The sequence below is a fragment of the Eriocheir sinensis genome, chromosome 31, assembly GCF_024679095.1.
Source record: "Eriocheir sinensis breed Jianghai 21 chromosome 31, ASM2467909v1, whole genome shotgun sequence".
NCBI classification, from domain to species: domain Eukaryota; kingdom Metazoa; phylum Arthropoda; class Malacostraca; order Decapoda; family Varunidae; genus Eriocheir; species Eriocheir sinensis.
This window is the reverse complement of record NC_066539.1, coordinates 1072574-1085397: the sequence shown is the minus strand read 5'-3', so window position 1 is coordinate 1085397 and position 12824 is coordinate 1072574. Positions and strand designations below refer to the sequence as shown.

At 45.5% G+C, this 12824-nt stretch overlaps 1 protein-coding gene across 3 annotated transcripts in view; it reads right to left on the bottom strand.

Moving 5' to 3' along the window:
• The window catches only part of LOC127005781 (conserved oligomeric Golgi complex subunit 7-like), a 119793-nt gene that overhangs the window by 82736 nt on the left and 24233 nt on the right, over positions 1–12824 (bottom strand). For all 3 annotated transcript variants that reach the window (XM_050874883.1, XM_050874880.1, XM_050874881.1), the window contains exons 4-5: positions 11884–11988; positions 2261–2392 (exon numbers count right to left, since the gene is read on the bottom strand). In XM_050874883.1, coding sequence (XP_050730840.1) covers positions 2261–2392; positions 11884–11988 — 237 coding nt within the window. The remainder of the gene's footprint in view (positions 1–2260; positions 2393–11883; positions 11989–12824) is intronic.

The following is a 12824-nucleotide window of genomic DNA, read 5'->3' as shown; positions in this document are numbered from 1 at the left end:
CGCATCCCCCAATAGCATGGCTATGCTCACTTCACTTGCCACCTCCCCCACCTTATGAACCAATGACACCCTCTAGGCCCCCCCAAAAAACTCTGCCAAAATTATGGGCCTCCACATGCATATCATGACAGTTTTGTTTTTTGAAAATAGCAAGACAACTACCCACATGCTGTCCTGAAGACCACCCATCAACCCGGACTCTAGAGGAAACCATCCAAGTGAATCAAGAAGGAGTTCCGGGGGGCAGCATGAGCCAAGAGAAGATGGCGCCACTATAAACATTTGCCTGCACCATGATGGGCTAGGGCCAACTACCATCCAGGCCCCTCAAGAGAACCTACCAGCGTTATAGATGTAAAAAAAAAAAAAAAAAAAAAAAAAAAAAAAAAACCTATTTCCTGTAAATTTACCCATGAATCACTGCATGAAGTTTATTTATTGGCTCAGGAACACAACACCGGTGTGGTGTCTTCTGTCACCCCTGTGCTCTGATCCGTCCCATCCTGATTGTGCATGTGCAAGTTTTGTTTACATACACAGGGTGGATTAATTTTGGCACGGTACCGTGTCTTCTGTCGACTGCCTATTGTGATCTGTCCCATCCAAATTTATTTTTATTTTCATAAAAGTAAATGATGATGCAAGTTTTGAATTTGAAAAAAGCATGAAATATGAAAGTTTGTTGCTGCACAAGGGTGCTGTACGTCGGTACATGTGATAAATGAGATAACCTGCACCCTTTGTATATCACTAAATATGATAAATGAGATAACATACACCCCTTGTGTGTCGGTAAATGTGATAACCTACACCCCTTGTATGTCAGTATATGTGATAAATGAGATAACCTGCACCCCTTGTATGTCAGTATATGTGATAAATGAGATAACCTGCACCCCTTGTATGTCACTAAATATGATAAATGAGATAACCTGCACCCCTTGTATGTCAGTAAATGTGATAAATGAGATAACCTACACCCCTTGTATGTTGGTATAAGTGATAAATGAGATAACCTACACCTATGTCAGTAAATATGATAAATGTGATAACCTGCACCCCTTATATGTTGGTAAATGTGCTAAATGTGATAATCTACACCTCTAGTATGTCAGTAAATGTGATAATCTACACCTCTAGTATGTCAGTAAATGTGATAATCTACACCTCTAGTATGTCAGTAAATGTGATAAACGTGATAACCTCCACCCTTTGTGTGTCTATTACGGGGTTCATTTCATCCTGGAATTTGTCCATTCTCTCATAAAAGTTACCATGCTGTCTTGCCACCATCTTGCCTGGACAATCTACAATATCAACACTCTGTGATAGAAAACATTGGGTTTTGAGCATGCACAATCAGGATGGGAAGCCTTACAACACGGGGATGACAGAAGTCACCACACCGGTTTTCATTGCACAGTTCTCTGAGGAGGTGTGGCTAAACACTGCTGTCCTCTCGTCTTTGAAACCATAATCATGCCCACAACCACTTCCTTCTTCCATTTAACTGCAGCAACAAGTCCATAACTTGGGCAACAGCACAAGCCACGACAGCCCTTACTGTAGCAGACGACACCACGTTAATACAGGGTGACTGCTTTGTTTACGTTGTGGGTACAAGCAGTGTGACCAGTGTGACACCAGCTTACGGACAACCGACAACTCGCTCCTGGTTGGGTGTACGGGCAACCCATATCCCCAGCTGTTGGAGGAAAAGGACCAGTGTGACACCACCTTAAGACAATGAGGCCACTGACTGGGTGAGCCCCGTCGATGGCGTCACTGGACTCCGCGAATCACGAGTGTGTTTACAGAACTGTCAGCCAATTGTAAGGCAGCCGCCTTCAGCTACAGCTTCAAAACCACCCCTTCACTCTTCCCATTTTATTCCTTTTCTCAAGGTACGTATTTTGAGATAAGTAGGGAGTAAAGTGGGGAAAAAGTCAGCTCCTCAATGGATTGGAACAAATAAAAGCTTTCTCATTGATTTCAATACCCCAAGTTTCATGATCCTCGAGTTTAGCGCTATACCTTCGGAATGAAGCAAGCGCAAAACTCAGGAGGGTACTGTAATAGATATCAAATTAATACCAAACTATACCAAACTAATAAATGATATTGAGATAGCTTTAATTCTGCATAAAATCATTATTCTATAAGTTACTTTGGTATGTATGTCATATTAAACTGACATCCTACTGTATTTATAGATAAATGAACTGACTACACTACTCTAATCATGCACAACTGACTGTACCTCTTCAATGTCGGTGGAAAGAGTGGTCCAGTTGTCTGCTTCACGCAGGGCTTGAGAGGAGGCCACCATTCGTCCTTTCAGAGTGTCCAGTTTCACCAATGTCTGCATACTGGCAGCTGTGTTGTGCTCCACCTGCCAGTGCCACCAAAACAAAGAAAATGATCACAACACAATACAATGGAGACAAGAGATAAATATGATAAAAGAAAGTATTAGTGTATGCAAGAGGACTAAATAAGGAATAAAAAGAATATGTATTGTTATATGGGCATCTTATGCTGAAAGGAATGGTGGGCTTTGAAATGTGGGGTTGAGCTGCTGCCTAGAGGGGAGCTGCCGCCAGCCGCCTTGGGAGACAAGAGAGGATGGTGGCTGAATGGATAGCGTGACGGCGCCGCGTTCAGGACGACGCGAGTTCAATCCCCGCCCAGTGCCACCAAGCTGGGATTTTTCAGCTGCTGCCGAGTGGCTTAAAACTACCCATGTGATGTCCAGAAGACCTTCTATCAACCCGGACTCTAGATTCTAGGATTAAAGATGAGGTCCAGGAGGGCAGCATGAGCCAATGCAAGATGGCGACACTATAAACACTCACCTGCGCCAGAACAGGCTGGGCCAACCATCAGGATCCACCGGGAAGAAGACTACCGGTGCAATAGGCCACGACGTAAAAAAAAAAAAAAAAAAAAACAACGGCAGTTGCGTCCAGATGGGAAAGTGAGCAGGATGTCTCCTACTGCCACCCTTTTCCAATCAACACACTGGGTGTAGACAGTGCCTGAGAGCAAAAAACTCTTTACGACAATACTCTCTGCGTGGACTTACAAGAGGCTCACAGGGAATGATATGCTATATAAAGGAACTGTGATGTGTGTTTGTCAAGGCGCCAGTCAGAGATTGAGGTGATGGCTGCTGTGAGTGGCTCATCAGGCTAGTGGGAAGACACTGTTGAGAGGATCAGTGCATCCCTCTGAGTGGAAGTACACCTAAGCCCATGCTATCGCACCTAGTTGTTTTACAGCGCCAGAAGGACCAGTTCTGGCAGGTCCCAGTAAGTATCAAGCATTTTAAATGTAAAATATAGGGATTAAGGGGCACTTTCATAGTCACTTTTGTTTGTTTTGATCGTTACCAATGGTGGCGATCACCGCTATAGTACTTCCACGTGAAACTGACCGATGGGATAGTGGCGGCTGCGGGGTTAACCCCACCCCGCCCCTTACCACACACTCAACACCTCTCGCTTCCTCTGCAGCCGCCACTACCCCATCAGCCAGTTTCATGTGGAAATACTATAGCGGCGATCACCACCATTGGTAACGATCAAAACAAACAAAAGTGATTGTGAAAACGGCCCTAAGTAAGGATCAGAATATGCATGAAACGTATAAAATTACCTGTTAGTGGTGAGGGCAACGAATGTCAGGCAAGAAATCTTCATCAGAAACTCAAAGTTTAAACCTGTTTATTTATATTTTTTTTCAAATGACAGCCAAAGTTGGGGGGGTGTCTTATAAGCCATCAAATACAGTAATTTTTTTCCTGGATATTGTACAAGAGCTTTCAGAATATGGGTCATATATGATACAATAGCTTAATTGACTTTCATCATTATTACAGGTGTCGGGTTGCAGTCGAAAGAAAATATAAGGCCTGAAAAAGATATACCGTATTTGACAGCTTATAAGATGCATCCCCAACTTGGGCTGTCAATTGAAAAAAAATAAATAAATAAACGGGTTTAAACTACAAGTTTCTGGTGAAGATTATTTGCCTGACATTCGTTGCCCTCACCACTAACAGGTCATTTGTAAAGTTTCATATACATTCTGATCCTTACTAAGGGCCGCTTTCACACTCACTTTTGTTTGTTTTGATCGTTACCAATGGCGGCGATCAACGCTATAGTATTTCCAATTGAAACTGGCCAATGGGGTAGTGGCGGCTGCAGAGGAAGCGAGAGGTGTTGATAGAGTGTGGCAAGGGGTGGGGCGGGGTTAACCCTGCAGCCGCCACTACCCAATCGGCCAGTTTCACATGGAAATACTACAGTGGCAATCGCCGCCATTGGTAATGATCAAAACAAACAAAAGTAACTGAAAGCGGCCTTTGATCCCAATATTTTACATTTAAAATGCTTGATACTTACTGGGACGTATTATGCGTGTTATGCACCTGTACGGGTGCCCTGCGCATCATATATCCAGATCCAGATCCAGACCTGCCAGAACTGGTCCTTCTTTAGAGACTCAAGGCTACTGCTTTGAGGAGAAAACAAACATGGCGGAGACCGCAACAGTGGCAGAGGGGTAACGGGTATAAAGTTTGTACGGGCGTACCACCGGGAACAGCCACAAATGGAACTTCCAAGGGCCCAGCAAATGTAGTGCGGTGACTATGCCTGATGAACGAACCTCCCATAACCCACTTAGCCAGTGGGGTACCTCTTTGGCCGACTTGGTAAGGAATGGCTCTCCCGTCACGCTGGTCGCGGGTTCAATCCCAGGCAGCCGGCGAATACCCTGATCTTGATTAATTTCTCTTGTGTTTCGATACACGCAGAAGGACGTGTGGGACCAAGAGAGTAATAGAAAAAAGAGAATAGAAAATCTCGTCATTAAACAAACACTCAAATTAATTAATAATATACTGGATGTATATGGATATACATATAAATATTAACACAGAGGAGATTTTCTTTTTTTTTTTTTCGTTGGGGATATACCCCATGCATGCCACGCAAACCACCCAGACGGCTGGTGGAGAGATGCCCAACGCTTTCAAGGAGGAGGCTCAACAACGGGGCTGAGGGTGTCGGAAAGAGCCCACCTTTCCACTCCCATGGCACCGTTCAGGTCTCGATCCCATACATTGCAGCACCCCGCCAGTACGCAAGGTGGAGACTCTACCACGGGACCACAGGAGCCCCCCAAGAGGAGAGATGAGAATTCACTAATACTTGATGGCGGGGTGGAAGACGAGCAGCGCGCTGTATACCTTTCAAGAGATCAGTAAACACTGATGCCATGGGCTGAGCACAGTGTTGCCAAACTATCGTACTCATTGCATTGCATTTTTTCGTAGTTTCCGACCGATAACTACAGCAAAAAACAAAGGAACATCAATGAATAAGTCTTAACGATAACTTTTAATTTCCCAGCGTTATTTGTGTAGGTTACGAGACTTTGAGGGTCCAGTATGATAATTCAGCACCGCTGGCTGAGTGGGAAAGAGCCGTTCGCTAGTTTGTTTACATACAAGCATGGTCAAGCATCGTCACTTAATTTTCTTCCTGACTGTTGTTAATTAATCTATATGAAGTAGTACTGCTGTTATACAGTTACTTTAGAAAATGTTGCCGTTATTGACGTAGCAGTGATCGCCACTTTGTTTACGTTTGTTGAGAGGTTTGGTGAGCAATCATCCACTTTAATTTAAGTGCCAGTGTACCACTAAAACTTCACAAGCCAGTAAACAAAAACTGAACCTTCACCTTATAAGACGCAGGGTGATTTTCTGGGTCTTTTTTTCTGGAATAGCAGTGCGTCTTATAAGCCGTCAAATACGGTAAATGATACGCTACACAGGTAAATAAGGGCCAACTCAGAAGAGTATGCAAAAAAATGACGAGGACAGCAAAGTGGGCAAAAGCAAGGTGGGATGCCGACAGGAGGAGAAAGCTGTCCTCCAACCAAACTGACCGAAACAGAGGTGGGGGCTGGTGAAAGAGCAGCAAGTCCTTACCCCCCAGGAATGTATCCCGCCCCTGAGGAAGCCTGACGGAGACCTGGCCATCACCAGCCAGGAAAAGGATCACCTACTGGCCTGTCATTTCAATCAAAAGATGACAACCCAGGAACCAGACAGGCAGCCCCCACCCTCCCCAACTCATCACCTCAAGCCTAGAAAATGTGCTAGTCTATGAGGATGCTGTCAGGACACATCTGAGGGGCATAAACACCAAGAAGGCACCAGGCCCTGACAGTGTGAGCCCACACCTACTGCGGCGATGCTCTGAGGAGCTCACCAGCCCCTTCACCCAGATCTTCTGGCAATGCCTGCAGACCAGGGTGTGGCCTGCACAGTGGAGAGAGGCAAGAGTCACACCCATTCACAAGGTCTGAGCCAGGCAGTTACAGGCCAATATTGCTCCTCTCAATCATCAGCAAAATATTTGAGAGGATCATCAGGGAGCAACTGACATCCTTCCTCGAGGAAAACCACCTGCAGTCACTGAAGCAGTTTGGCTTTCGGAAGGGCCACTTCACCTCCAACCCTCTCCTCCTCCTCTCAAAGTCCTGGTACGACACCCTTGATGCTGGCCACCCCTCTCTCGTGAATGCGCTGGACATAGCTGGAGTGTTCAACAGCATGTGGCACCGCGGTCTGACGGCGAAGCTCCAGCAACTGGGCATCACGGGGGACCTGCTGCTCCTGTTCTCCAGCTACCTGTTAGGTAGAAGCCTCCGCATAGTAGTCAATGGAAGCACCTCGACCAGCTTCCCAGTGGAGGTCTCCGTTCCACAAGGATTCGTCCTCAGACCTATCCTGTGGAACATATACTTCAATGATCTCTGGCAAACCATTCTGGCAGTAAGCGCCTACACCATCAACTGCACCCTCTCCAGAACACACAAGAGGGAGGAAGCCCAGGACGTAATACAGTCTGTCAAAAGACAGCTGGCAGACATAATGGCCTGCGGAGAGAGGCAGTAAGTCAGATTTGTCCCAGACAAAACCCAGGCCGCGGTAATATCATGCTCTCGGGAGGATGCGAGGTAACTCCACGGCAGGATGAGATTCGGGAATGACACCATACCTCTGCAGGCCAGCGACGACATCCTAGGCAAGGAGGTGGACTCTCAGCTGCGCTTCGACCGTCACTTTGACAGGGTGGCGAGTGAAGCCTCCCAGAATGCGACACTCCTGCGCCGCATGAAGCACCTCTTTGAAAGGAAAGTTTCGTTTAGTCGGCGCAACATCTGTGGTCATATGCCAGAGGAATTATATAGAAGGGAACAGATCCCAGGAGACGGGACACAACCCCGATTAATACCTGGTACCCTGGGTGGACAGGGGCGTAGGGTATCGGAAAAGCCGCCCATTTTTAATCAACTGTGAACCGAGTGTGCTAACCACTGCACCACGAAGCCCCCTAGCACCTCCTTGAGGCTGATGGCCTGAACACCCTCTACAAGGCACAAGTCTGGCAAGTGATGGAATACGCGCTGCTCACGTGGATGCCCAGTGCCCACTGCCACCTCAACCTGCTGGTGCTGGACAAGATGCAGAGGAGGGCAGAACGCCTCATCAGTGGCACCCAGCACCACCGACCAAGCCAGTGGGAGAGGCAGCGACAACAAAAACAACAACCACACAAGCGACAGGCAGGGCCAGCCGCCATGAACCAGCTGGACAGCCTGGAGCACCGCCATAGAGTCGCTGCCCTGACAGTGCGCCACAAGCCACGAGTGGGCTGGTTAACTCCTGTATATGGGATTTGGATAGACTAGGAATGAGCACGAGAAAACGGGCGTCAGAAATGCCGCCCACCGCGTCCCACGGTGTGTAAACCAATACATCATCGAGCTTGAGCCAATCACTACGTCTCTGGCTACAAGCAAGGGTGATGTCACGGTCTCCTCTGCCTCTCTCATTGGGTTGCCGGGACGCAAAGCTCAGTTACTCTTCAGACACGACAAAGGAAGGATTATTGCCCTTGTTGTCCCGACGCCCACGGCCCCCTCTCTCTTCATAATGTCGGTAAGCAGATGATACCCTGATATGATACAGTTGAATAGTTGTACTTTAACCTGACATGTGTGTCATCTGCATAGGAAATGCAGAAATTTGTGAAAAACATCAGTGAATACAGGGGTGATTTTTTAACATGCGCCCGGTAACCTATAGTTTTTTAAATCGCCAGTTAACTACATATGGACACTTTGCCCATTTAGCTATAAATTTTGATTTCGTCAGTTGACCAAATATGATCACTTTGCCTGGTAAGGGATAAAAGTGGTTTGTTATTGTTTACATAGAACTTTTAATATTTAAAGGTCCATGTAACCAAGAATTTTGATTATAGATACCAAAATTGGTTCGCCACGTGGACATACCTTGGTTAATGACCAACTGTATCAACAGTTTATTACTTTTTCATAAGTGCACATGTAGTGCAGCGACTATGCCTAATGGACGAGCCTCCCATAACCCACTTAGCCAGTGGGGTACCTCTTTGGCCGACTCGGTAAGGAGTGGCTCTCCCGTCATGCTGGTCGTGGGTTCAGTCCCAGGCAGCCGGCGAATACCCTGATCTTGATTAATTTCTCGTGTTTCGATATACGCAGAGGACGTGTTGGGAAATAGAGGAAATAGAAATATAAGCTCACGAGGCATGACAGTGGTGGCAGTGGTGGGATCCTCTCCTGCAGTTCTGTTGAGTTTCCCCGAAGGGGTAACAGATAGGATGGCCCATGCTCCGAGGGTAATAGAAAATGGAAAGTGTTGGAGGTATGTCTCTACGGGGACGTTGTGGAAGAGTGAACCGATAGTGGTCACTGTCTAAGGTCTCAACACACAGAAATTAATCTACATAGACGGGAAAGTCGCCTTCGGAGAAACTCAACAGAATCGCAGGAGAGGATGCCCGCCATATGCCACCAGTTTAATGAAGAGATTTTCTATTCTCTTTTTCTATTACTCTCTCGGTCCCACACGTCCTCTGCGTGTATCGAAACACACGAGAAATTAATCACAGCAAGGAGAGGGTATTCGCCGGCTGCCTGGGATTGAACCCGCGACCAACGTGACGGGAGAGCCACTCCTTACCGAGTCGGCCAAAGAGGTACCCCACTGGCTAAGTGGGTTATGGGAGGCTCGTTCATCAGGCATAGTCGCCACACTACACACAGTGAAAAAAAAATTCATATTTCCTATTTTAGTGATTTCAACATATTTGTTTGTTATTGTGAGGCATATACAGTACCCTCCCAAGTTTCGCGCTTGCTTCATTCCGAAGGTATAGCGCTAAACACGAAGATCGCGAAACTCATGGTATTGAAATCCATGAAAAAGTGCTTATTGGTTCCGACCCACGGAAAAACTGACTTTTTTTTTTGACTTTACTCCCTTGTTATCTCAAAACGTACCTTGGTAATAGGGAGAAAATGGGAAGTGAGAACAGGTCGTTTAGAGGCCACAGTTGAAGCCGACTGTCTTACAATTGGCTGGCAGTTCTGAAAACACACTTGTGATGCACATGGTGTCGTCTGCTAAAGTTAGAGCTGTTGTGGCTTGTGCAGCCATTACCCAAGTTATGGACTTGTTGCTGCAGTTAAATGGATGGAAGAAGCAGTTGTGGGCACAATTATGGCTTCAAAGACGGGAGGACAGGAGTGTTTACCCAAACCTCGTCAAAGAACTGGGAAAATTTCCAGAACGTCACCAATGGGACAGTTGGACAAACCTATATTTTCTGGTAGTTTTCTGTGTGCTATGAAATAATCTGCTAACTCTTTCTGTCATAAATCATTAAATCACTAATATATCATGATTGACTTTTCAATGCCTATTGAACGTAAACCGCTGCTGCCGCCACAAAACAGCTCGCAGAGAGGTTCAACTTGCTTACTGTTTCCATATTTCCCTCACCGCTCACAAAGATCACAAGCAGACAAACTAAAACAAAACCAGGCAAATTAATACTTTTAATGCTGTGTATTCCCACAGCATGCATGCGTGGTGGACAGCAGAATGACTAATTTTAGCGTGGAGATATTTCTCGCAACACCAGCCAGTGTAGTGGACCGTTGCTGCCATGCGTTACAGGTCAAAAGAAGAAGAAGAAAAGGAAAACAACACCGGGAGTTCTACAATTTTCATAGACTGGAGAAAAAAAGTTTCTTGGACTGTGCTTCCACAGCACGGGGTGTTCTCTTATCTTGTTAATCAAGTAGTAAGCAAAGCAGCTCTGCCAGCCCACTTTATGAGTCTCTTGGTGGGCCATCTTCCACGGCTTCTCACTCCTCTGCCACTGCCGTCGTCTGTTTGTTTACATGCAGCCGTTCGGTGCTGACGTACCCACGCTCGTACCCACAACCATTTTCCATTCATACGGACAACTAACAACTCGCTCCCAGTTGGGCATACGGGCAACCGTGGTTGCCCATAGCCCCAATGGTTGGACACCTCCTTTTAACCCTTTCATTGCTAAATGCTCGCAGTGAGCGTTTGGTGTATTTGCTGGTGGTGCTAAACGCTCGCTGCGAGCTCCAGCCGCACTCAAATCTCCCGTGCATGAGTGTGTTCCAACACTATTTATCACAACACAGGATTGCCAATTGAGTGGGTTCTTCACTAAATTTGGTGGAAAATCACATCAGCCCAGCGCGGCAAATCTACGGACGAGCAACTGGTGGATGTTCTTGTCCAATATTGTGGCATTTTTGCATAGCTTCACCCATCACCTGACTGATTCTTTGACCAAATAGTTGTAAATATTGCAGTTGGCAATAGAACCTTGCCAGAATCTCAAGGAAAGATGTCCGCAGTTCCCTCAGTATAGCTGATCATCACGCACGCACCAACGTAAGTGTTAACATTCATCACTACCTGAACGTGCATGTATGTTCGCAGGAGAGGCATACATAACCGACTCCTATAGATCTGGGCCTCCTCTTTCCAATGGTGTTTTTGGTTTTTAGTTGTGATGAATAGTTTTTGAGATACAGAGGTTAAAAGAGACCCCCATTGGACTGCCTGACTGCGCTTGAGAGGATAGTCGCGTCCTATCCCGTGCGCAAGGAAAGGGTTATTAAGGCAGCACGCATGACGCTGACGGTAGGTAGACGTGACCCGTACATGTCAAAGCAACGCGAAACTCGGGGTGGTAATGTGCAAAAGTCGGGATGGTAAGAATTTAGGACTAAGCGCTAAATTTGAGGATCGCGAAACTTGGATAGCGTGAAACTCGAGAGGGTACTGTACACACCGAAAACGACAAAAAAATTGTCTGCCAGTGCAAGATAGGCGCACTTGTAAAATTTTACCCAAACCCATAACAGTATGGCCCCTCCTGCAGGATCCCACTGCTAACCTGCTACCCTCAGTGCCCCGCAGTCCATCACCAAGTGTGCTGTGTGGCTATACAGATGACATGCAGACAATATACACAATAAAAAAACTACATACCTACATTTATTATGTTCGTCCATATTATTATACGTATTTTTAAATTTCTGCTGTTTACAACGGACTTTCAGCATTAACAGATTAAGTTCTCCCCCAATAAGCCTGTTATATGAAGGGTTTACTGTATATCAGATAACAAAATCATTAAAATTAGACCTTTTACACACACACACACACACAAAAAAAAAAAAAAAAAAAAAAAAAAAAAAGCTTATGTAGGGAATAAAAATTGGAAGTTTGTAGAGTATGTTTGATTGATAAAAGTAAAGTCCCAGTGCCGCAAGTATTGTCACGTGTCATCCTATTAAATTTTTAAAAACATGAAATTTTATACATAAAAAAAATAATCAACAGTGGATCAAAACAAATCAACAAACACAAAAACATCTCTAAAAATCTACGGAAAACTATAGCAATTCAATGGTTCCCACCTTCTCTATGTCTTGTCTCACACTGTTCATCTGGTTCTTTAATATGGATACTTCATGACCCAAGGACTCTATATCCCTCATCACTCGTGGCAGACTTCCCACAACCTGCAAAGGAGCACACAGCATTTGTAGTAGAATGAACCAGTTTATGCATACCCACAGATCTGTCTATATGCAGCTCCATGGACACTGGGAAGGGTACAAGATGGTCATCACAAGTCCAGCATGTGATTAGACACACAAAAGCACACAGACACCACATCCACACTAGACCTGTTCAAGGCAACAGAAAAGTTTCATTGAAGTGGATAAGAGAGGATGACCAGGAGTGAGCTCGAAAGGCATGAAGATCACCAGTAGAACACCATTTATGGAACCCATAATGGTGTGATATGAGATATGAGGAGGCTGAACATCACGGAAGAAATGGCTATGGACCGGCAACAGTGGAGGAGGCTCATATCCCATCGAACCCCACCATAAGGAATAAATGGACGTTAAACGATGATGATGATGATGATGATCAGAGGTCAGAAGTTGATAGATGCTTAAGAACTTTTGTGTAAATGACAGGTTCATGAGCTTTAGAAAGACAAAAATAAAGCTATAAGATGATAGTTTCAAGGATTAGGGTGTTACCCTTCTTAGGCACAGGTTGTATGTAGGCCTTCATGGTAGAGTGGTTAGCATAGCTGGGCGTTATCGCGATAAGTTATAGCGATACTTTATCGCTGATAACAAAATCGGGCTATCGGCCATCCGCTACTTATTTAAATATATATCGGTATCTTCGTTACTTTCGTAACCAAACTAGCGATAATCGCTATTTTATTCCGCCTCTCAGAAAAAAAAAAAAAAAAAAAAAAAAAAAACGTTGTCTCCTCCCTGCTGCTCATGCGTGGCCCGGGCGCCCGGTGTTGTAAGGAAAATCTTCGGTGAAG